At 36.1% G+C, this 25,469-nt stretch overlaps 1 protein-coding gene across 1 annotated transcript; it reads right to left on the bottom strand.

Moving 5' to 3' along the window:
• Nucleotides 1–407: 407 nt before the first annotated feature.
• Nucleotides 408–25,196, bottom strand: NCAPG (non-SMC condensin I complex subunit G). The gene is made up of 21 exons (XM_062493410.1): nt 25,086–25,196; nt 24,291–24,500; nt 23,201–23,429; nt 21,779–21,924; nt 20,722–20,806; nt 17,294–17,486; nt 15,642–15,791; nt 13,371–13,511; nt 12,275–12,398; nt 11,544–11,633; nt 11,211–11,390; nt 10,609–10,719; nt 9,931–10,050; nt 8,146–8,382; nt 7,653–7,834; nt 4,782–4,956; nt 4,192–4,353; nt 3,207–3,378; nt 2,108–2,194; nt 1,598–1,673; nt 408–748 (listed from the first exon to the last, which is right to left on the bottom strand). Exons 1-21 carry the CDS (start codon nt 25,194–25,196, stop codon nt 622–624), a joined length of 3,108 nt encoding a protein of 1,035 aa, XP_062349394.1. The 3' UTR covers nt 408–621.
• Nucleotides 25,197–25,469: the final 273 nt, after the last annotated feature.

Below are 25,469 nucleotides of genomic sequence, written 5' to 3'. Positions count from 1 at the left end.
TAAAACAAGGCCAGCACGAGTAGACTTTCAGTATCGTTTGTAAAGTCAGTTACTCAGTTTTATCACTTTGACATTGTTTAATAAAGTGGGCACACACCTGCAGGAAGCAGAACTCCCAATTAAGATCAACTATTTTACATTAACATGAACAGTAAATACCTGCATCTGCTGCCCAGGTTTTACTGTTATAAAACCTTATAAACATGAAGAAATAAATTAAATGTGCCATAAAAGTAGGTACATTCAAAACTGCTGCCATCACAAGCAACCACTCTCTGCTGTATTGTTAAATATCAAAACAGCTTTAACTATGGAATATGTAGCACCAACAGCAATTTTTATTTGCAGGTAAGATGCATTCTTCTCTATAAAGTAAAAGAAAAAACACCCAAGTTTTGTTCAGGTAATGTTTTAATACATTTTTATTACATGAATGCGGGACTTCATATCAGGAAATACAAGAAATACAAACATCTATTTTAAAAAAACTAATAGAGAAATATAGAATTATAAATGATTCATATAAAAGGACTAAAGAAAACTTGCAAGAAAAAAAAAAATCTTATTTTCAGGTCTGATGTTAACTACCAGTGTTGAAAAAGGCACTTTTTCCTTTTGTCTTCACTCATCTGCTTCCTCATTCAACAGTCTTGAAAGATTCATTCGGGTTTTCTCCTGTGCCAAAATTTTTGCTCGTCTTTGAGGCCTTGAACTTGACACTGGGACTGGTTCTGGAATTTGATCACCACTGAAACAGATTATTTATGAGTTAGGTAAAAAAAGACTAAGAAAATGGAAGAGCTTTTATAGGAACGAACTTGAAAAATGGTCTTAAAGTGCAAAAATACTTCTTAACAATTAAACAGTTTTTTTTTTAATAATATACTGGTGTTTTCCAAGTGATATAGCAGCATCAGTAAAGATAGCCAAGTGATAAGCAGTTGCAAAATAAGCAACATTAGATGGAACCAAATCCCCCCAAAATTAGATGGAATCAAAATAGGTAAATGGGAGAGACTGACCCTGGTCACAATAAAAAGTCCACAGTAAATGGATTATTTGCTGAAGAAAGAGTTGAGCATAGCTGAAAAGTACTAAGACAATGTTGTTTTTATGCTTATATCCTGCAAAATCAATAAGGAATGAAATCCATTGTCTATATTCACTTCTCAGTCATTTCTAAATGCTTGTCAACTACATGTTGGACAACAAGCAACAAAACTGTTGGGGGGGGGAAAGGGGAAAAAGGAAATCATATTTTAAAAATGTATACTTCCACAGAACAGATTTTAAAAGGCACAAAAAACTAATTGGAAGAAGAGCAATAATGTACACTAAAAAAATCTGACTTTTTTCAGCTAGAATATCTGTTGACTCAACACACAAAAAGTCTGTTAAAATAATATTACAGGCTTCTTGGCAAAACCTGCCACTTTCAAAAGCAGCAGTTCAAAAAATTTTTTTCCTTAAATATTTATCAGTGTTTTAGGAGCAGAGGATATCAAAACATATGGGTTTGGGAAAGAAAAACATTTGAATTAAATTTACTTGCTAGAACAGACACCATGGTTTTGATGGTGGGGAGACAAGGATTTACCTTTCAAGACCATGTTTTACACTCGCACCAGTTTTTCTTCTGCTCACAGACCTCACTTCTGTTGCTTTCCGCTGTCCTAAGTATAAGCAAAAGTCATTTTTTGTATCTTGATACCATTTCTTTTCTTCAACTTGTTTTGTCTCTATCTTTCTTCAGTGTTTGATATTGCATTGAAACACAGACATAAGCAGTCAGCATTGATAGAATGTGGTCACAAAAAACAAACAACAAAAACCCCACAACCTTCTGCTTCTCCCAGAAAGACTTGTACATTACTGTCAATGGCTATGGCTGGGTTATCTGCAAGCCTGTAGGACAGTCCTTTTCTCTTTTTTGAAATCTGTGTTATTGGGAGAGGCTAACAGCACAAAAATTTAACTACTTTAATCTTTTAACAAATACAGTAGTAAAAACTACAGCAAAGTATGAATGGCTTTCCCACCTATACATTCACAAAAAGTTAGTATGAAATTATTTTATTAAAAACAACTAATATTATAGTCACTGTACCTTTGCCAGTTTTGCTTCTTGTAGGTCTTAATTTTGCAGTTTCTCTAACTTCATTAACTGGAGTATGAAGAGTATCTTTATTATTTTCTGTTAAACAGAATAACACATGCAGAAGTCATCAATTAAAACTTCATCATCTTAAATACCACCATTTTAAATTTTGGCTGTTACATTAAAAAGGCACACAGTTGAACCCCACTTTTTCTTTAAACCAGAAACCAGCTAATAAGGCTAACAGGAAGTTTAAAATATCACTCAGCTGTAACTTCACCCCAGCTAAGGTCAATCATACATAAACTACTCCTGATAACTGTTTAGCCTCTTCCACTGTGTTGGAAGTTGAGGAAGCAGGACAGAATATCAGCTTGTCTGAACAGGGACCTCCTTGTGAAGCTCAAAAGCAAAAAGGAACTGCAAGATCTCTGACAGCAAGGTCAGGCTTTGCAGGAAGATGACACAGCTGTGGTTGATACATCCGTGGAGAAGGCACCAAAGGCCAAAGTTCAATTATACTTGAACCTGGTCAGTGCTCTTAGAGATAGTAAAGAAGAACTTTTGAAAGTACAGTAAAAGCAGGAGAAGGTCCAAACAAAACACTGGACAAAGTGAAGCTGGTCATTCACCTGACCAACAGGATGAGAGAAAAAGCAGAGCCATTCAGTACTTTATTTGCTTGATTCGTTAATATTACGGATAGACCTCAGGCTGCCCGGTCCCCTGAATCAGAGGACCCTGACCATGGGAACAGTGATTTTCCATTTGAGGACACTGAAACTGTAAGGGACCAGCTCCAACAGCTGAATGTCTGTAAGCTGAGCATGAGCCAGCAGAGGCATCCTGGCTAGTACCAGAGATTGCAGCCAGCAGGTCCAGGGCAGTGACCATTCCCTTGCACTCAGCATTCATGAGGCCACCTCAAATCCCATGGTCAGTTTTGAGCCCCTCACTGCAAGAAGGACATTGAGGTGCTGGAGTGAGTCTGAAGAAGGGCAATGGACCTGGGGTTGTCTCCCAAGTTCTATTACTTCTTATTTTCATAACATCTAAACAATTCATTGAATTGCACACCTGCTACTGTACTACATCCCTCCTGAATTACCTTCTTCACAGTGAACAGCATTTTCAAACAATGTGGTGTCTCTTTCCTGTGTCCTTTCAGAGGGAGCTGTTTCCTCAGTTCTTCTAGAGTGGTTTTTGCCCACATTAGGATCCTTGGTCAATTTCATTTGCATCTTCTCAATAGCTCTTTGACATAGTTTATCTTCCACTTTCTGGAGAACAGACATCTAATGTCAAATGCTACTTAGATCTACAACTATTTTCTTTTATCCATAAAATATGCCTTCTAATAGGATTAGTTGAAATTACTGCACAAAGGATACATGTGACACAAAAGTGACCAGTCAAGCTGAAAGGAGAAACACTTTCTCCATCAACACTAGGCACTAAAATACCAATTTTTTCCATAATTTTCTTTAAAGAGAACCTGAAAAAAAAATTAAAGCAACTGCACATGGAGTACAGCTACCTCAGGATGACATGCCCACAGTGGATTCAGCATTCTTACCAAATTTTCTATACAGCATTGTGTTCATGTGCCACACTTCCATATTTTAATTTTTTTCTATACTGATAAAAACACCAAAGTAAAACTCTTGTAATCCCTTCCCACTTGATCTTAAATCAAGCATCCTCTTCATGTTGCCTAATGATCTTCCCATTATACCTTAAGTTTACATGTAAAATTTCAGTTGTTAATAATTAACTAAAGATAAGCTGAAAAACTGCAAGACTTAATAATGAATTATATTTCAACTTAAGAAAATAACTACATCACTTACTGTACTGTATCAAGTGTATCAAGTCGGGCACACTGTTTCAAGTTGCTTATACTCTCTGTGGTTTATGCAGTGTTATCAGATCAGATTATTGTAAATGATTCAAAAATAAATTCTCAAAACTGATTAGAGGAGAAATTCCAGTCATATTGTCGTAGTAAACAAAAGGCCCTTCATTTTTAAGTGTATCAGAATATTAGACTACTAATGATTAAAAAAGTAAGAACCATGTTATTTATGCACTACCTCTTGAATCTCACTGAGCAGCACCAGAAGATTCTCTGTAGAAGAACTACTGAGTTCTAGCAAATTTAAAGCTTTCGCATAAACACGGACATCTGGTGCAGTTGGGTCCGCCAGGATTTCATTGCAAATTTTCATGGCTAAAGTATCATGCACCGTTAACTCCTGCAAAGGAAGAAATTAGTTACCAGTAATTTTGCTGGAAACTATTTCCAAGAGACAGCAGTGAGAACAATCTGATTAAAACAGTAGGCTAATTTTACACAGCCAACATTTTCCTAAAATGTACCATTTTCAGTACATTCACCAACTAATATTTATAAATATCTTCCACAACAGAAACAATCAGTCATGTGCGAGTTCCTACTAGCATTTTTTAATTGTAAGCAGGAGGGGAAATTTGGGGGGGGGGGGGGGAGAAAAGGGGAGGAAAGGGTCAAGCTAAAATACCTCACTACTTGAACCGGCACTCATTTAATCCAACTGCTGACACTGGCAATCCCAGAGAGGCCCAGACAGGTAGCAGTAAGCAAAGGGGGAGCAGCTCTTAATCTAACACAAGTACTATTTTCCTACAGTTTAACACACTGTACCTGATAGTCCTGAGACTTCTTGGACTGATGTTTCAGTCCACTTGGTCTGGTCAGGTCCACTAACAGTTCAGAAACGTTACTGATATCTACTTCAGCCAAAGGTGATGTTGCAGGAGCATTTAACAGCGTTTGCAGAGTTGGAACATAAGCTTCTTCAAAGCACTCCTGGTTAGACCTGTTTCAGTGAAGTCAAATATTAGTGGCATAGTAAGGTGAAATTAAGTTCTCTTCCATTATGAAAGTTCTCTGACTTGGTATATCAACCAAAGCTAAGTGGGAACAGCCAAACTTGGTAGCAACAGCCAGCAAGATCAAGATACCAAAACTGTTTCACAGTACCATCTGAAATTTTAGCATGCAGTATTTTAAGCAAGTTTTAAGTAACATTTCCTTCCTCTGAAGAATCTGAACATTCGTCCTTACTACTGAAAACCCAATTGATATATACATGTTCTATCTCAAAGGACAAGAGAAAACATTTCCATAAATACATTTCTGTAATTCATTTTCATATATTAATCTTCTTGTCTGCTCATTCCTCCTTTCTTCTAGCATTTTTCTTTTCATTGTATAAGAAAGCAAGGAAACCTGGCAAAAAAAAAGTATGCAGTGGTTAACAGGATTTTCGCAAGAAATGCTCCTGATACTTTCTCAGAAGAGTTCATAACTCCTGCCAAGCAAGCCTAAAAATCATGTTTCACTTGGTCCTGCAGCAAGCTGTCTAGAAGTGTGGCTCCACAAGACTTGTCAAAACAATTTAACAAGTAAGATGTCAAAAAGTACAAGGCACGGTTGAAGTGAAGCCTTCACTCTTGCTGATACTTATATTAACTTCCTATTTGAACCCAAGTAACTACAGGAGAAAACTAAGAAAGCAAGTAATTTTTAAAAAAGGAGATTATTTGCTGCTGGATTATGGAGCCAAACCAGCTGACAAAAAACCTTTTGAGCACTACAACTGGCTACAAAAGACCCAAAGCAAGAACTCTGCCTTTCAGCAGCTTTAAGGCTTTATACTGGCTCAACCATTACTGAAGTATCATTCACGTTATTCCCTGTAAATGAAAAGCAAGACCACCTCTAATAATACACAGCAACAAGGCAGAAGCTTCTCCTCCTATGCTGCCTGAAGGTTTAATACACTATAGAAGACATTCCATGAATAAGATTTGTTCACTGGTTACAGGACCTTCTCCCTATTCTAGGATCTCATACCACCTTTCTGACACAACAGATAATTTAAAAACTCAGGATCAACATTTTTTCCTCAGAGTTCAAGTATTTCATTTCAAAAAGTAAACCTCTTGATTATATCTGTGACCAGATGGAAAGATTAACAGAGCAGCACCCAGAAAACAAATGGAATTTTAAAATTCAGTGGGAGATAAGTATCAAATTTAGGTATGAGCCTCTGCCAAATCTCATTAATTACCAAAATTCTCCTTTACTGAATGGCAACTTGGAAGACAGGTTCTGAATTACACATGGTATTTAATAATTCGCTTCCAATAATGCAGTATCCATCACTGAAGAAAGTAAATTACTGAATTTAAAATGGACCATTGGTGATCCAGGATGCAGATAATGTTTTGAGACAGAAAAATGAAATTTCCTAAATAAACAGAGATTCTCAATCAATGAGCCAGACTAAGACATAGGATTTTTATTTCCAAAGATTTTTCTGATTTTTGCTTAACACATACACCATGTTATTTTTGCAAGAAAAAAAGATCATCTGTAAGGTGCCACAAGAAATTACCTCATTTGCAAAGGACTTGGAAGTACATAGGATTACTCATGGCATAAGTATCCATGTAGACCACTATCAAGGGATAGGTGGGCAATCACCAGAACTCATGAAAAAAGAGAATAAAACTCCCAGCATCAGAAGATGACATAAGATTATCAATGTTAAAAGTTTCAATTCATTACTCATTATCAGAGATACTGGAAACATATGAAATCAATTTTTCTGTTACTTTTCTATGAATTTAAGTAGGGAAAATCCCATTCTATAAGAAACTGGGTATTTTTCTTTGGCTTTTTTCTGACAACAGCAAAAATATATATTGCTTAGGGGTTTTTTGCCTCTCAAGACAACCCCCATTTGTACTATTCCTCTTAATGTGGCAAGGCCATACAGGCCACTAAAATTTAATTCAATTTGGTTTGAAAAATAAATAAGGTAACATAACACACTCAAATTAAAACTTAACTACAAAAAAGCAGATAAATACTTAGTTTGTTGTAACTCAATAAAACCACTAGCAGCTACTGAAAAGTAAGCTTTCAGCAGCAGGTAAAAGGAGATGAGAATTGCTGTTTAGGTCTATAAGCTCTCTACCTCTTCCTCATCACCAAAATAAACAGGAGATTTGAATATGCTGTGAATTTAAATTGGAGTATTCCTTGTTTCAAAAAGATAAAACCCCCCCAAACCACGACCCAGCAGCCTGCTGCTTTGATAACTGCCGGGCACTGACTACTTTCTTTCGAAGTGTTCCTGCTAGCTACTTTTTAGTGACACTTCAAAGCCTACCTGTAGTGCTCAACAGCATAAATAAATAAAGCATATATTTTCAAATTAATTTTATTCAGTACCTTTGAGAGCAGTTTCAACTGTAGGCTTAGGAAATGAAAAATCAAAAAACATGCAAAGCCACATGGGTAACAGGGAATGAATGGAAAGTCTTCAGAATGGCCACAGGTTAAGATTACGTATTTTCAAAAGCAATAGGCATAGGAGGCTGAATTGGATGTCGACATCTAATTTGCATTTGTACTGTTTCTACTTGTGCAAGACCAAAAAAAGGTTCCTAAAGCTGCTAGATGAATGTATATTGTCGTAAAAGGAATTACAAAGAGCATTACCTATTTGCATAAGCAAATAAAGGGAAGAAAACCCCCAGACAGTGTCGGAGCCGAGTATCCTCTTCAGTCATGGGATTGTACCACAACAAAACAAGACGAGAAAGGAGCTTGGCACTGATCAGCCTCCCAGAGAACATCAGTTTGGCAATGCCTTCTGCAGCTTCTGTCCTTAGTTCTGAATACTGAAGAAAGAGCTCATCACATACACAGTACACCAACCATAATGCTTTTCACTAATACTTTACTGTTAATAGCCTATATCCTATCTTACCAATCACTTCTCTACATTCACATATTTCCACCTGCACACAAAGCAAAGCAGCTCAAGAGTAACATCAGCCTTGTAAGTCATTTTCTAGGACAGGTATTTTCAAATTAGACCATTCATTTCACATCACATCCCATAATATTCCCAGGCAACTTAATGGGATGATAACCATCTGCAAAAGTAACTGCAAAACAAAACTAAGGCAAATGTTATAATACTCCTTACCTCACTGTCTAAGAAACCAGAAAGAAGCTTCAGAAGGCTGTGAACTGTGGCAGTCTCCTCTTCCTCCTCTGTTGTTTCACTTTCCTCCTCACCATCTTCAGTTCTAATGTGAGCACTTTCACTTTGAGAGTGATTGCCTCTTTTTGTTTTAAAAGGCTCAATTCCAAACAGCATTAGTTGATCAAAGATTGCCTTTAAAGCACTGAGCTTTATCTTTACGTTATCTATTTGCAAAACCTAGGTTTAATAAGGAAAATAAATATATCATCTTCCAGTATACCATCAATCTTGAAATTAAGCACAGTAAGATTTTTCCTTTAATAAGACTGATTATTTTGGGAAACTTTTCTATAATACTTGAATAAATTTTCAAACTTTAGGAAGTTGTGATACAAATTTAAATCTGAATTTATAATACCATCTGTGAAATAATTTATCAAGTCATCTATGCAATTTGTACTACATAAAATCAAATTAATTTCACTCCTGGAGTGAGCATGCATGTGTGAGACGTAATTTTATTGTTCAACCCATAAATAAACACTGGACAAACAAAGTCTGTTTGCCTGTGGTAGCTCCAGAGTGTTAGGCATTACAGAAATATAGCTAAATAAAAGTACATCTTAATTAAAATCAACAGTATGTAAAAAGACAACAGGGACCAAGAAAGTAATAAGTCACATAGGTTACCATGTATTATAGTTCAAATTACATGCAAGTAAAACCATGAATTGTGGGTTAGCCCACAGATTCTACACCTGTTTCACCCAACACCCTGCTTCTGATGGCAGCCTGCATAGAGAATGTGGGGTTTAGTACCTGCAGAAAGATTACTTAACTCAAAAATGTAAGGTACTAAAGGTAACTGAAATGCTCTCCAAACAAATTGTTTTTAATGTGATATACTCAAAGGCAAATTAAAAATAATAGTAAATGTTACTTTTTTAGGAACCCGAAGTTCTCCTACTATGACTGATAACTCAACCATCTTGTCCAAGCCAAGTACATCAGCTCAATTCCCACTGTCATTTCTCCAATGTCTGCCTGAACACACTCTTAGAAAAGCACCCACACTTCCCTCAAAGCCAGGGTCAAAAACCAGGGCTAACAAGTGTCATATTTGCTATAATTAGCTTGGTACCAGAACATTCACCACAAGGATGGGAATTGTGGATAGTATAGCATCCAGCATACTCCATATCCAAAGATGTTTGGCCATGCTATTGTTTATTAGTCTGAATATTACATTACCCTCCAGTTAACACCCTATTCCTTAATATAAATATATTAATAAACTCTTAATATAAACATATTAGTTATTCAGAATTTTAATCAGAAACCAAATATCACAGGTAAGTATGCAACAGAAATGTCAAAACCATCAGACACATTTTTAGTTTTGTTTCCTAAGGAAGGCTTAGAGAATTCTACAGCTTCTCTTTTCTGTATTGAGTAACAAATATTCACAAACATATTAAAAACAAACAGGTTTATACTGTTACAAACTGTTATACAGAAATAGTAACTAAGATTTCACCCAGATTTGGAAGAGAAAGTTAGACCTTAAAGATAAGGAATTCTGAGACCTTAAAAAGGAAAAACATGCTACTACCAAGATAAAACTGAATCTTACTAGGCATCAAAAAAATCTACAGGAAACCACAAATCAGGAATTACTGGCTCTCAAAGAACATTACTATGCATTGTAGCCTGTTAGAGATACAAGACTAGATTTATTTACTAAGTCACAAAGACCATCATTTTGTTTCTCATCATATATTTTACCTGTAACAGCAATGGAAGCTGTTGTTGGGCAAACTCTTTGTTCTGAAGGGTACAGCAACCCAAACACAGAACTGCCATATTTCTCACAGCTGGGTGGACATTAGTTACACCTGGAAGTATCTGAAAACAATAATATTAAACTTCTCATAGAAAAAATACATAAATTGAAAATAAAACTCTGACAACTAAAATGTGCTTACCCTGAAATGAAAAATAATTTATTTTGATTCAGGACTGGAAAATGGCAACTACCAAATATTCTGTTTATCTATGTATAAACAGAAGTGGATTGAGTATGTTGTTTGAAATCAGCAACAAAATAAACAAAATAATGGCAAAAGTCATATGAGTGTTTTGCTTTGTGTTTGTTTTTAATAAATATTTGTTTTCAAACAAAATGGAATTGATCACTCTGGGAAATGAAAAAAATAACACACAACAACAAGCCAACACATTTCTTCATAAAAGACATCTACATTCTTGCAGAGAAACAATACCCAGTTCCAAGTTATGAAATACAGATGCCACTCTGATGTACTTGAAATAGTTTTGAGAAGACAATTGTAAAAAGCCACACAAAAGAAAAAACAGATTAGATACACTATGAACAATGCAATGGCTTAATTTAATTATTTTGCACTTACTAAGGAGTTTAAGTTATTTTGTATTCCTACATACCAGAGATTGAATGATTTCATTAATGGTTGGACTGATTCCTTTAGAAAGTGACATGATCTTCAGAACCTCATAGCACATCATCAGACACTTCAACAGTGTTTCAGGATCATTCTTCAAGTTGGTCAGGGAAAAGAGGAAAACATTATCAGTACAGATGATGGCTGTGGTAAGAAGAATGGGGCTATTAATCATAATTTTTCCCTACCAAATAAACACTTCCTGTCCACTACACATTTGTTGTGCAAGAGCATTAATAATCTTTCTATAAGCTATGATCAAAATTAATTCCTTTTATGTTTTCAATTAGTTAAGAGTAAAAAGACTAAGAACAACACCCTTTTAGAAGTCTTTAGTTATTCAAACAAAAGAACAGTTTAACTGCAATTTGCTTTTTCTGGAGCATACCATCAGCTTCTACACAATTTATCTTTTGCTAGAGCATACTGTTGGCTTCTATAACTGCAGAAGAATAGTAATACCATAAACATTTGGTTTCAATTTTAAGCATGTATTTGAAACAAGACCAAGCTACACTTTCTTTTAAAATTAAGAATAAATTTTAAAACATAACCAGCACTTAGGAATACAGAAAGGGAAGAGACCTTCTCCACACGCATTTCTTTAATTTCAACTTGCTCTGCAGCTTTTATCAGATCATTTTTTGTTTGTTCCAACTCTGTTATTTTCTCTTTTAATACTGACGCTGTATTAAAATCCTGAAGAGTAATGCATTCTTCCAAAGCTTGTTTTGCTTCAAAAAGTTTCACTTTTATTTCAGCAAGCTGAAATACAAGGTAAAAAGAAAATTAACATAATAACCTCTGTGGTACTAGCCAGTGATACACTATTGATGCTAGCCAATATTAACTTACTACATAAAACTCTAGAAGATTAAGCTTAATTTTTTTTTTTCCTATTAACTAAAATCTGCTCACCTTAAGCTCCCGCTTTCTTATTTCAGCAGCATCAACAGGCTGGTCAACTGCAACAATTGGCTCACGAACTTCTGATATAATTTCTGCAATCTATTGTTACAAGCAGTATATTAGTGTCATTAATTGCAGTGCAGATATATACTAAGCATTTAACTTCTCCAAATTTAAAATATTATCCTTCTGAAAAAGTATTGCACATCCATGCAGTTTCTTTTTCCAGCTTGTTCACTGTAAATAACTCTCAATTTGACAACACAATGTGACAATGAACACATTTCAATCCCATTTTCTCCCATCCAGCTGGGTAAGCAAGGAACAACATGATGTTAAGTCCCTATCTGAGCTAACAGGAGGGAAAAGAAATATGAAACCTGGAAATCTACATCATTCTCACTTTGAATGTTTTCATCAAAACACTTTGCATCTAACACAATAAAGTATTCTGGAACAGGCTACTGAAGTGTAACACCTTCCTAGTCTGAGGACTGCATTTACAACACCAGTCGCATCTTTCAACAGAAAGGACTCTAGAAAACCATAAAATTCAGCTATGCTTAAAACCAAAATAACAACAACAACAACAAAAAACCAACAAAAACACCCAACCCCCAAATAATCCAAGGGGGAGAGAGGCAATATTTCAATGTTGATATTTATTTTAAAATGTTTCATAAAAGTTGTTTGATTTATGGAGAAGAGAGACTATAAAGCAAGCTTTTACATTTACTTACAATTTGAATCCTTCTGTCCTCATCCTTAACAATACTGAGCAACCGTTCAACAAGCAGAGGTATAAGTGCTGCTGAAGTTGAAGGCAAAATGAGAATCTTTTGTAAAATAACTAGTAGATGCTTTCTGGATTAGAGAAAAAAAAAGAAATAAACGTTTTCTTATTCAAGAAAACGGAAGACATAAGAGTTACTATTCTACCAACTTGGAGATAGTATGATGAAGACTTCATAATACAGTATCAGAGGAACTTTTCTCCATGGCTACATTAACTGCTGAATGTATCTTTTTATTTAGCAATGTTTGTTTTGTGTTGATTTTACCTGTTTTTTCTTGATTAGAAAATGTTGAATTTCTAAATCAGATGTCCCTACTGTCTAAAGAAAAGTCATACCAGCAGAAACACTCAGTATCAACACTGTAGAACGCTTTAATGGAAATTATCTGACTGAAAATTTAACAAAAAGAAAAGAACAATTTAAACTATCCTACCAGTCTGGCACACATTTACACATTCCACTGAGAGTTTGAAATTATTGCTGTGTTTATACTATCAGAACTGCAAGTTTTCACAAAATGCCTGGTATGAATTTCCATATTCATTTGCTCTTCTTACTTCACACCAAAAGGCTGTTCAAGTTATAAGAATGACTCAGTTAACACAGTCCAATTTAGCCTGGCATCTAAGATATTTGTAGCCTTTTTGGCCTTGGCAGATTATAGTTTAAAAACACAAGAAACAAATGGGCTACTTACTCCAAGTCATCTGTTGTGAAGCAATTCATTTTTCTTCCTTTATTTTTTACATACTGTGCTCCAAATAAGAAGTTTTTTAATTTCATGAAAACAACTGAATTTGTTTCCCCCCCCCCAACAATGTTGAATCTGCATTAGAATTGGCTTTTCCATAAAAGCAAGCAGACAATATCTGGCACAATTTTGGGACCAATCCATTAAGGAGACTGATTTCTATTCCAGCGAGCATTAGAACTGTATTTTGTCTGTTTGATCAAGTTATTTTCCAAGCAGAGGTTCTATGCCTGTCCTCACACATGAGTTTCTTAAGTTTAGTAACGCAAATTTGATATTTAAATTTACCTTCCTCCCTCTTCCATGGTATCCATGCAGCCTATGATTAGAATCAGTTGCTGGCCTATAAATTCTTTTGTCATCAGGTTTTCAAAACAATTAAAGTCTTCTTTTTGCTCTTCACTGAGAATTGGCATATTTTGAAGATAACTGAATCCAAACAGAACAGATATAATTACATTCAGATTCATTGTTGGACAGTAATAAATAAGTAAATAAATAAATACCCTCCAAACAAATCCAAATATCCACTCATCCCCCACCCCCAATAAAACAACTCACCACTATCTTGCCCTGTATAAATAAATGGTTACATTAGGTATAAACTGTAAAAATTAATTATTGTGTTCTTTTCATGGATTATTTTTCAGGAAGTTATTTATACCAAATAATGTACAGTTTCAAAATAATGCACTTCGTTTAAAAATATCCTTTTGTGAATGTAATACAATAAGAAAAGTAAAGTGTAAAGTAATGCCATATGTCATTTCAGTTGTGTAAAAATGCATAAAGGCAACACCTCAGGAACAAATGTATATATGTACCATTTTTCCTACTATTTTCTGCATATTTAGGTACAATGTATTTTTTTAAAGTTCAGAATTGTTAAATTGCCTACAAGACAAAATACATGAAAATCATGAAAGTGTACAGTGACTTCTTAATCTGATTAAATATATCATCACAGAAAAATAATCTGTTATCAGATACATTCAGCCATATTGCATTGAAAGCGTAATCAGTTTGTTCCATTTCTTTATTTTTCTAGACTCAACTGGTTTTCTACCAAAATTTTATCTACCAGTGAGAGTTACGCATGTTCAGAAAATCTGGAGAGAAACATCATGTTCAAAATTTAATATCACAAAATATAATTCAAATATTGACATGAGCTGAGAAAAAGATGCTTTTTTTCTACCCCAGCTTTGTAGATATTTTTCAGTAACAGCTTGTTATTTTTAAAAAAATTTTTAAATTTGTTCAAATTTAGGACAAAAAAAACTTGCATCCAACTACTATTTAAGAACATTTGAAATGAAAATCAAGTGTTTCTGCTCATTTAATAATGTCACCTGCACTGGGTAACAGAGACTATCAAAATGCAGCACAAAATCCTGCTTTTTTCTGAAGTCCCAGTGACTTCCATGTTCTTTCTTCTCCTAACCTATCCTCACAGTGCACTGCACAACTGTAGAGTGTACATCAGAGGACTGAGAACAAACAAATCTTACCTGAAACAACAGCTCAACAATGAGGGGTTTAACAGTTGATACCATAAACAATTATTAGCAAACCTGATTAATTTTAGCCTCACCCAGAAGAATAATGTAACTGAAGGCACTTTGAGTAAGATCAGATGGAAACAGAACAAATGTTCTCTTGAAGAACAGATGTTGTGGAAAATAAATGTTTCATGGACTGTTAAATGAATTACGAACAAAAACATTTATACCCACCAGACTGGATATACATTTCAAAACTAAAGAAGCACAGATGCTTCATTTATTACATGTTTATGAAACATGTTAACACATTCCACACTGAAAAGCAGCAATGACTTCGATAATTACTACCAGTATACTACACCCACTACAGTGAGAAAAGAATATGCATATTTTAAATTGGAAACATGCATCAATACAATGCATTTTTCAGCAGATCTGATTTATTATCATTTCAGGAAGATTTCCCAGTACTATCCATGCTCAGAAGCAAACTCTGTTCAAAATTCATGTTAAGACTAAAGAATCCCAAGCCAAAAAAATCCCAAAACAATAAAAAAAACCAAAAAAACCAACCAAACAAACAAAAAAACTGAAACGCACAAACACCCCACTAAATAAAATAAATTACCATTCTTCACCTTAACAGAAACATTCACTTCCACTCTCCTGCACCCTTCAGTTAAATAACTGTTCAGTAACTGATTCATTTTGCAGCGCTATCACTGCCTTCAAATAATTTCCTAGGAAGCATGCCTGCCTGAGCAGGCAAAAGAAAAGGGAAGTTTCAATTCAAAAATGCTTCTCTTAGGGACAGCAGCAAAATTTTACTTTATTTTCACAAATTACAACAATGGAAGAAGTGTCGGTTTCTGCAAGCTCTAAAAAAAAATCCCTCAAAAATCTTTTTTAAAAAGCAAAGCAAAGTTAAAATCACTGTTCAAGCTCAATTTTGGGTTTGGAGGATACCTGAACACTTGAATAAAAGAAGTATTTTCTCATTAAAAAAAAAAAAATCCCTTCAGTGATAAGAGATTTATTTTTAAATGCAATGTACCTTAATAAATAATCTGCATATATAGCTGGTTCTGGCAACACCTGTTCTAGTACAACTTCACCTTCTTCACCTTTTGATTTTAGATATTCACAAAGACATCTCCAGTATAACACATTCTCAGCTGTTAAGTCCTCCAGTGGAATCAGCTTTCTAAGCAAGAATAAATAAAGCAATATGAAGACATGAATAAAATAGTCTAAAACGATAAATACACAGATTAGAAAATAAGAAATAAATATTACCTCCTAAAATGCAAATAAAACCCTGTCAAAAGTATTCCCCACAGAAATAGTTACAGATTGAGAAAAATAACTCCTCCTGTCTTGAGGACACAGAGCTCCACAAGCCATTCACTACACTGCCCTTCTCAGTATTTTAACCCAAGGCTGTTCAGACCAGTTTGTAGAAACATCCTGCCCAACCCTTCAGACTTCCTAGAGCAACCACCCAGGTACTTTATGAAACATTGTTATCACTGCACAAGTCTGGAAAACTCAACACCATTAAGCCACAGAAATGCAAAACTGCATTAAAGTATTTTTCAGCTTCCATGAATTGTTTCTTCCATTCTTAATACAAGATCTTGACACAATAATGGAGTAGTAATCATAGCATGTCAAATGCAAAACCTAATACAACTTCTCAGCAGCTCTGTAAGCTCATCATCTGTCTGCCATCATAGGTAGATCACCCATCATGAGACACCCACTACTTTTTAGATTCATAGTACTTTTCATGCCAAGCCTGGCAATTAAGCTTTATTTTCAGAAGCAAAACATTAAGTTGTGCATTAATTCTTCCTCAAAACAGAGAAGACACTATCACTGCAGTGGTACTTTTTAGTCCTTTGAACCCCATTTTACTTGTAAACTATTGGCAATTTTGGTTTTGCTTTAGATTGCTCACATACAAAACAAACAAAAACACCCGAGGCAACATGTAGATGAAAACTGATCCTTTGACAGCTTCTCATTAATCTGACAGGTCTTTATTTAAATGCAAATTTAACAAAAAAAAAAAAAATCTCAAGACTTCAAAAACGTAGCCATTTATCATTCTGATACTCCATCATTCAAGCTGTACTCAGAAACTTCATACAAAAACAACCCTAGTGTTTTCCATAAATTAAATTAATGTAAGCTTGATTACAAACTGAGTAATTTGACTTACTTTTCAAAATGTCATTAGTCTAACAGATCTGCTACTTAAAAAATTCTCAGCTCAGTTTTTCAGAATGGAAGCTTCATTTTGCTCAGGATCCAAGTCAGACCAATCAGAATGGAATGATTTTGAACAGTGGTAGGAGTCTAATCATAGATAATAAAATTAAATGACAAATTGTCGCTGATTAAAAAGCAGTTGCAAGATCTTACTCTGTATTATGGGAGGAAATGCACAGTATCAAATTAAGTGCCTTGCATTCTTGTCAGTAGCATGACAGATGTTTTGAAATCAGTAGATGCTACACGCATTGCACTCCAAAGCTATAGATGTAGGCCTGTCTGGCTTTAAAAAGCACCTGTAATAGTGAAATAACTTTCTTACAGCCTCTGGAAATGTGCCAGTATTTTAAGAGGTTAAAATTAAACATGTCTTATATTCTCATATATAATACTCATCTTTTTTTTGGACATGAAGAATGCTCTGCATACCTGCTATCAAGGATTTTACAGTTCTGAACAATGTCATGAAGTGGAGATAATGAAAACATAGCATTTAGTACTGAGATGGCCACTTCTGGGCAGTTTTCTATATCCAGTCTATGAAGCAATTCTAAAACATCCCCTTCAGTGAATTGTAACCAGGCTTGAAGTAGCTTCTTCTTCATTACTTCCTTAACAGCATCTAATAATACAGGAATTCAAACAGTTTAAAACAAAGTTTAAAAAGTTATTACATTTTAAACATACTTTCACAAAACATTTTTCCATATAAGACTTCTTGCAAAAAAAAGTTACTATACAGTTAAACTTAACATTACCTTAAATAAAGAAAAACCCAGTTGAGCAAGAACTACTTAGGACACCTTTCTTCAAAGGCAATGCAATTTTTCCCTTCAGAGGGAATTTAAAAAAAAACCTTTATCCAAAAAACTTGTACATCTAAAGACAGTACCTCACCCAGAAAATCTACAAACCACAAACTCCTGTAGAACAACAAAATATTCAAATTCAGAATCACAGAATAGGTAAGACTAGGAGGAATCACAGTGGGTCCTCTGGTCCAACTCCCCTGCTCAAGCAGGACCATCCCAGAGCACAAGGCACAGGACTGTGCCCAGACACTTCTTGAGTATCTCCAGTGAGGGAGACTCCACAACCTCCCTGGGCAACCTGTTCCAGTGCAAGGTCATCCTCACAGTAAAGAAATTCTTCCTCACATGCAGGCAGAACATTCTGTGCATCTGTCTCTGCCCATTGCCTCTTTTCCCATTGTTTGGCAGCACTGAGCAGAGCCTGGCTCCATCCCCCTGGCAGCCTCCCTTCAGATACTGACAGACATTGATGAGCTCCCCTCTCAGTCATCTCTTCTCGAGGCTGAGCAGGCCCAGCTCCCTCAGCCTGTCCTCGTAACAGAGATGCTCTAGATCCAAATATTCTGGGTAGCCATTGTTATATACTTGCTCTGTTTCAGGAATCAGCCACTTTTGGAGGCAGGATAATACACGTGAACTGACGTACAGAATTCTCATGACATTTCAATTACGTCAATGGATCATGAAGTTTACACGCGATATTTTAACTCCCTGTTAACCACTGCCACAAGAAAAAGCTCCTGGACCAACAGAGTACTATTTAATCAATGAGAAAAGTATTTATGGGAACATCCAGAATGTATACATTAATAATGCATTCACCCAGACTTAAGCAGGAAAGTTGAAAGGCTAGGAGTCTGATGGAGGTAAGAACATAATAATTAGGGAGTGAAACAATTACACTCCTAGGCTCTTTCAGAAAACAATATCCAGTATAAGGGAAACAAAGTCCACAGACACTGACAACATTCATCTTTCCTCTTATATGTAACTCCTCATAATAAATGCAGCACTGGAACATAGCTTAAGAGTTCAAAAAGAACTGTAAAAAGGCCTTGAAAAAGCTAAAGTACGGTCCTAAGAATAAGAAACCTCTCCAAGAAGGTGAGAAGTGCAAACTAGTAGAATACAGTAGAATGAGAGCCGACCTTACCCTGAAAAGTAGAACTAAGCAGAATGTGGATTATTTATTCTAGACCTCATCTATTATAAGCCCTTGTTCTGAAGCCAATAAGGAAAAACATCCAAAATTTCAATGTCAGTACCTTGAATAAGCAGGTTCCTCACTTGTTAGCTCAGGAGTTACCCAGATAAGCAGATTCAATAAATATATATTCAGGGTTACAAGATTTGCAATATAGAACAGCCAATTTGGAATACAAATCTATCTTACCTGGCAAAGAACATATAATATCAGTCAAGCTACATACCCTGGCACATGTTTTCCCCTGTGATTCTAGATGTCAAGAAAAAGAAAAGTCCAACAGATGGGATGTAAAATCATCCTAAGGAAGAGACAGGCACTAAGAAAGTATCTCTCCTGGATCATAAAAAAGGCACTTGTTGATGTTGAAAACATAAATGTCACCAAAAAACAGGCTACACAGAAAGGCTGTACTTTCTCTTTGAGGGAATACAACAAATACTTGCTCCTGAGAAGTGAAGGATCACATTAAAAAATCAGGGAAAATAGCTTCCTTCCCAGTTTGGAAAGATTACTCAGAGAAATGCATTCACCCGAAGAAGCATCTCTCAAGACCAAGCATTACTGGGTGAGTGGTGGCAGCTAGCAGACAAGCAGCAACTACTTAGATAAAACAGCAAACTAGTGTATCAGTAAGAAACAGTAATTCAGAACATAGGTTTCTCAGTGCTGGACTACAGAAAAAAAACATGGCAAACTTCTGGAGGCTACTACAGATCAATCCAGGATAGGTGGGGCAAAGTGACTAAAACTTCTCATACAGAAGGAGGTGGCCTTTTTAAGTGTAGCTCTATACAACACAAAAAAGAACTCAGCTGATTGCCCCTTCCTTTCCTAGAACAGAATATGATCCCCAGCTAGCCAAAAAGAATAGTAGATCATTAAAATCATATGCATGTATGACACATCTTAAAGAGTTCTAGTTCCCAGAAAATGCAGCACTTTAGTCTTGTTTTCTATGTGAATATCCACATAGACCGGAATTCTCACACTTCCCAAGCAGCACATTACTACTGAGCAAGGGAAATCCTCAGAGTAAAATTCAACTCAGTGCAGACTTTCCAAACAAGGTAGGGAGAGGACACATCAGCACTCAGTAAAACTGGTAGCTTCTATTGTGCAATTCATGCATGTAATTGCTCCTGCTGGGTGAAACAAAAAAACCAAAATGGTGTTCTATGTAGGCAGGCCAAAACTGTCCTGCGCAGATGCAAGTGATGTTCCGATCTTTTGGCAACACCACCACACACAATTATGGGTACATTCTGAATGGTTCTTTCTATAGAGTGATACAGTACAAAAGACTTTAAAAAGAATAAAAGCTGCCCCATGGTGAAATGCATAAGGGTCAAAGTTCATTTTAAAAAAAATCAAGCTAGTTAAACAAAAAAAAAAAAACAGCACTGAAGATTTCTCTCTGAAAGCATATAGGAAGCATTTTCAAACTGATTTCATATTTAAATTCTTTAATACACGTATTAGTTACAAAAATATCTGTAATGAAACATTTCTGAATACACCAAATTAATTACATTTTTCCTACTTCTTTATTTAATTACATTATTGTTTTTTAATGTTAATAGAATTTGGTCCTATTTTTAAAGCTCATTGGCTTTCAGGTTTTTTGAAAGAGGAATTCTTTTATGGTTTGTTCACTATAAGGCCTGGATAAACAAAGCAGGAAGTAAATTTCACGTGTCTAAATACTTCCTGGTACTTCATTACTCCCTTTGAGCTCCTTATTACTGCCATCACAGCTTATGCATACATCACCACAACATATTAGAAAGTATTCTCTCAAACATTAGTATTAAAAGGTTAAGAAACCTCTGATCTCTTACCAGATCTGTCATTAAGTCCTTGTTGCAACAATTTTACTCTCTGTGCTATTGTCAAAGCTCTCATGTGGACTTTTTCTGCCAAAACCTTAAAAATAATTAGGACATTAAAATACATTTCCACATATGATAACAAACAAACCCGTTATCTAACTATGGTTTTACACTTTGAGTTTTTAACTATCCACAGAAATCCTAAATCAATAGAAATCTGTAAGACCTATACCAACAGCACTTTACCAACACATTAACAATCAGATCCTCGTGCATGGAAGAAATGTAAAGTAAAATAAACAATAAAGTTAACTTGTATAGTTATTTAAGTTATTTAAAAACTTAAATAAACAATATAGTCAACTAATAAAATAATAGCTTGGAAGATCATCAGCTCTGCTTGAATGCAACACCTGGACATGAAAAATATCCTCTCTCTTTAAAGTGCCCAGGGTAGTGAATACCTGCAATAAATTACAGAAGTTAGTACTTTCCTTAAAAAGCCAACTAATATAGAGACTAATTTTGAAAAAAACTATCTGAGATAAGAAAGCAGAAGATGGTGCTGTGTAAAACAATTGAATATTTTGTTTCAAGATCTCACCTAAGATGCCTGCACAAGAAAAAGACATGTTAGCATACTTATCTCTGCATGTAAACATGAGTAATGGTTGATACTTTTCAAAATTGCAATACCAAAACCATGCAATATTTTACTACTGCTGTCATCCTAAAATCCATTATATAATAACAGAGAAGCAAATTTGCTTCAATAACATCACAAAATGCATAGATAAAAACCAACAGACTGCATACATAATTTATACTGTTAGTACCTGATCTTCAACAGAGAAATTCTAACACAAAAGTAATTTCTATCAAGCAAGTTCTACAGTCAAGGTCTAGCTGTAACTAGAAAACTTGTATTAAATCACTCCCCCGTAAAATTTTGGTAAATGAAAATAAATTATTGGACTGTTCTTAGTGTTAAGTGAAATATAATAGAAGATTTAAAGACTTTTTCCAAAGTCAGCCTTTGAAATTAATGGTAAGTGATCCAATTTACCTCATATGCCAGCTTTCTGACAGCCTCCCTTATGTCCATAGTGCGGCCTACAATTTTTGGCAAAGTCCTTTCTGAAGGAGCGATACATGACAGCACGGCACGTCTCACATCTGAGTTTGAATCATTTTCAAGCAACATGCTGTAAACTGAAAATAAAATAGTCATAATAACGCTTTCATACAAGTTTGAAAAACAGAAAAACAGACAGTACTTTTTAAAAAAAAATCAGCAGCTGTTACCAAAACCCTTCTCCTGCCCCTGCAGAGCTCATAATTTAGGAAACAGTTGAGGGTCACAACCCCAAGATTTTATGCTAACTACATGCTGAGCTGTGATGTCAGAAGAAATAATGTTCGCAATAACAAGTAAGATCATCAGTTAACTCCAAAAATTGCTACTCTAGATCCCATTCATAAATAACCACTTTGTCATTTACTAGTGGAAAAAAATTTCCACAAAATATTGGCTCTTTTAGACCTCTATTCACTAGCTGAACCTCTTCATAATCTTTGAAGTAGATCCTCAAATTTTCCTGTAAGTGGAAAATCGCAATCTCCATTAAGCCTACCACAAAACTCTTACAGTAAATCCCTCATATCCCTCATGTTTTTTTATTATATTCTTGAATCTTATTCGAAATTGAAAGCAATTATAAAGTTAGGTTAATCAGGGTACACATGAGTTCATCTTGCTCTGTGAGACAATGGTTTACTGTGAAACTGATGTCCTCCTAAATAAGTAACTTATAAATAGCACTTAGAAAATAAAATTTCAAAGAAGCTGCCTTATCAACAGAAAACCCCAACTAAGTAATTCTTCACAAAAGGTACTATGTAAAGATTAATCAGGGCACAGTTTACATATCAGCTGTGCTGGTGCAAACCTACACTTTTTCTACCTCTAGGCAAAGGAAGCAGAAGCTTAATCAAGAATCATACAATACACAAAGAAACCCACAAACATCATCAACATACAGAGATGAATCTCTTCTTGAAAAGTGGTAATAATTTGAGACAATAGTTTTTCTCTATCATCTCTACTCTTCTAAGAGTTTTGTACTAATTCAATTAATGGTACCAAAGGGTCCTTAAAGGGCAAGAACTGAACAAACCTTCACTCTAGTTTACAGAACATTTTCACATTTCTACATTCAGTTCACAGAGCAGCCTGAGCCCAGTATGATTGTCTAGCAGATCTCTGCTAACAGTTCTGTCTTTTCCCCTCCAACACATGTAACACTTGCATCTTTCCCATCTCCTCTAGCAAAGAGTTTCACAGTTTACAAATTATTACAAGAATATTCTCTAACATCCATCTAACATCTAACTCCATGCTAAAAAACAAACCCAAAGTAATCAAGCTTTAAAGTAATGTAAATTAACAAATATTCTTAGACAAAGGAGAAAGACCAATACTACTTACTATTGACAACAGGGCAGTTTTCATCCTTAGGATCTTGAAGTCTTGACAGGGCCAAGACAGCTTGAATTCTCACACTTGGAAATTTATCTTTAAGTCTAATAATCATAGCTTCATTAATTTTATCAAATAAGTCATCGTCAATCTCAGCATTCTCTGGCATATTTCCCAAAATCTTATTAACAAGCTGGCAGGTTCGAAACCTAACCGCATGGCTGTTCGCATCGTGAGACTTAGGGAAAGAAAGAAAGAAAAGGTAGTCTTATAATCACACTTTTGTCATTTCCAACATAAAGCTACTAACATGCATATCCAAGTGGCTAACATTCTAAAGAATAAATTAAATACGCACGTCTACGTTTCAAAAGCTTTTCCAATTTGATTATATTTTTAAGATTAAGTAGTCACAAAACTGAAAAGCAATTACAGCCCATTGCCTGGATCAGTGACTCTAGCAAAATGGCAGTGCCTTCACAAAGAAAGCAGCATGCTGACCTACTGCTCTGACTCCATAAAACATTAGAAGAGGAAAACAAAGACATTAGCAATTATGATTAGTTACCTTAGGCCTGATCCATAATCTTACCATGGCAAATCAACAGTTTAGGAAAAAATAATTCTATTAGTGTGTTCATGCTACTAGAACTGTTTATCTTCCTATGTAATACTTGCAGTAAGCAGAAAGGAATAATACATATACCAACACCAGTTGTATAGAAGTTGTATATCTCCATAATTTTTTAATCAAAGGAAGAATATAAATTAATTTCCGCCACACTTCTATAGCTTCCTGTTTATAAATACACCTATAGCAAATCCTACAGTGACATATCTGACAGCCATATAGGAGAATATTCCCTTTTTCTCAAATACCCAAATTCTGAAATCCAGTTGTTGGAATACTGTGTGGGATGTGGTGGATCTTTTTGTGTTGAGGGAATGGGGATGGTGTTACTTGTCAAGCACTAGCTTTGTTTTGCTTTCACTTCTTAAGTTCTAATTTGTAAGTACTGTCAAGTATCAGCAAGTTTTCCCCACTGCAAACAGCTTCCATTTTCTATATCAGACATTTAAGAATAAATGTTAACTGTACCTCAAGCAGAAATTTAAACACATAATTCAGAAGTAAATTATCTTCTTCCCCCTCCTCACTACCATCTTCTTTCTCCAGCTGATAGAATGAAGTAACAAATCTAGCTGCAAAATTTATCACTTGTTCCACTGCTGGTTCTCGCCTGTAGATTATCATAGCATACTTGAGGAAGTGAATGAATTTTTCATTAAAGCCTTCTTTATCATCCAACTGGGGAAAAAAAACAAACGAAAAAAACAACAAAAGTTAACTATCCAGTTTCAAAGCTGTACCACAAAAATCCAAAGTAAGCGGGCTTACAAATGACAGCTTCCAATTGAATTTAAATTTTTAAAGGGCTACAGGCAGTAGCCGGGGCACACCCGCTGCCGTGCCCTCCTCGGTGAGTATTTTGCAGTAACCACAGCAAGGACATTATGACCGCTGCTGACAGATTTCAGGACGACAATCAACAGCCCGTCCATTACATCCTGTGTCACACTCACACCTCGGGTGTCCAAACATCGTCCCGCGGAATCGCCGACACCGGCGGGCAGCTGTCACTGCCGCGTTCGCAGGACACAACGGTGCACAACAGCTCAGCGGCCTGATTTTGCGGCATTCGGCTTGGTTTTCTGGGGAGGGTTGGGGGTACTTTTTGTGTATTTGTTTTTAAGTGGCGGGCTCTCCTGAGGCACACTGGGGCTCGTTTTAGCGGAACACCGCGGAGGCGGCCCCTGCCCCCCGGAGGACCAGCGGAGCAGCCGCCGGGGCCCTCAGCTCCCCCCGCGCCGGGCCGCCGAAGGGCAGCCGTACCTGAGCGTACGTGCTCTTCAGAGCCACTACGAGCTTCGCGTGGTTCTGGTGAGGCTTCTGGGCCAGCTGAAAAGCTTCCTGGACCTGCAACAGCTTCTTTTTGGCTCCCATGGCCGAGGAGCGAGCGCGGGACCGACCCCTCACAGACACGCGCGCGCGCGCCAGCAACGGCCACAGCTCCGGGCGCGCAGTTTCAAACCGAGCGCGGGAGCCACTCCCGATCTCGCGAGAAGCGCGGCCGGGCGCGAGCTCGTGCCCGCGCGCTGAAGGCGGGGCGGGGGCCGCGCCGGGCCGGGCGATGGCGGGCGGCCAATGGCCGCTGTTGGCCGGCAATGCGCGCGGAGCGTCGCCATTTTTACACAATTACCGAATGAATTGGAGGGG

This window comes from Cinclus cinclus, chromosome 5 (assembly GCF_963662255.1).
Source record: "Cinclus cinclus chromosome 5, bCinCin1.1, whole genome shotgun sequence".
Classification (NCBI taxonomy): Eukaryota; Metazoa; Chordata; class Aves; order Passeriformes; family Cinclidae; genus Cinclus; species Cinclus cinclus.
This window is presented reverse-complemented; position numbering and strand designations above follow the sequence as displayed.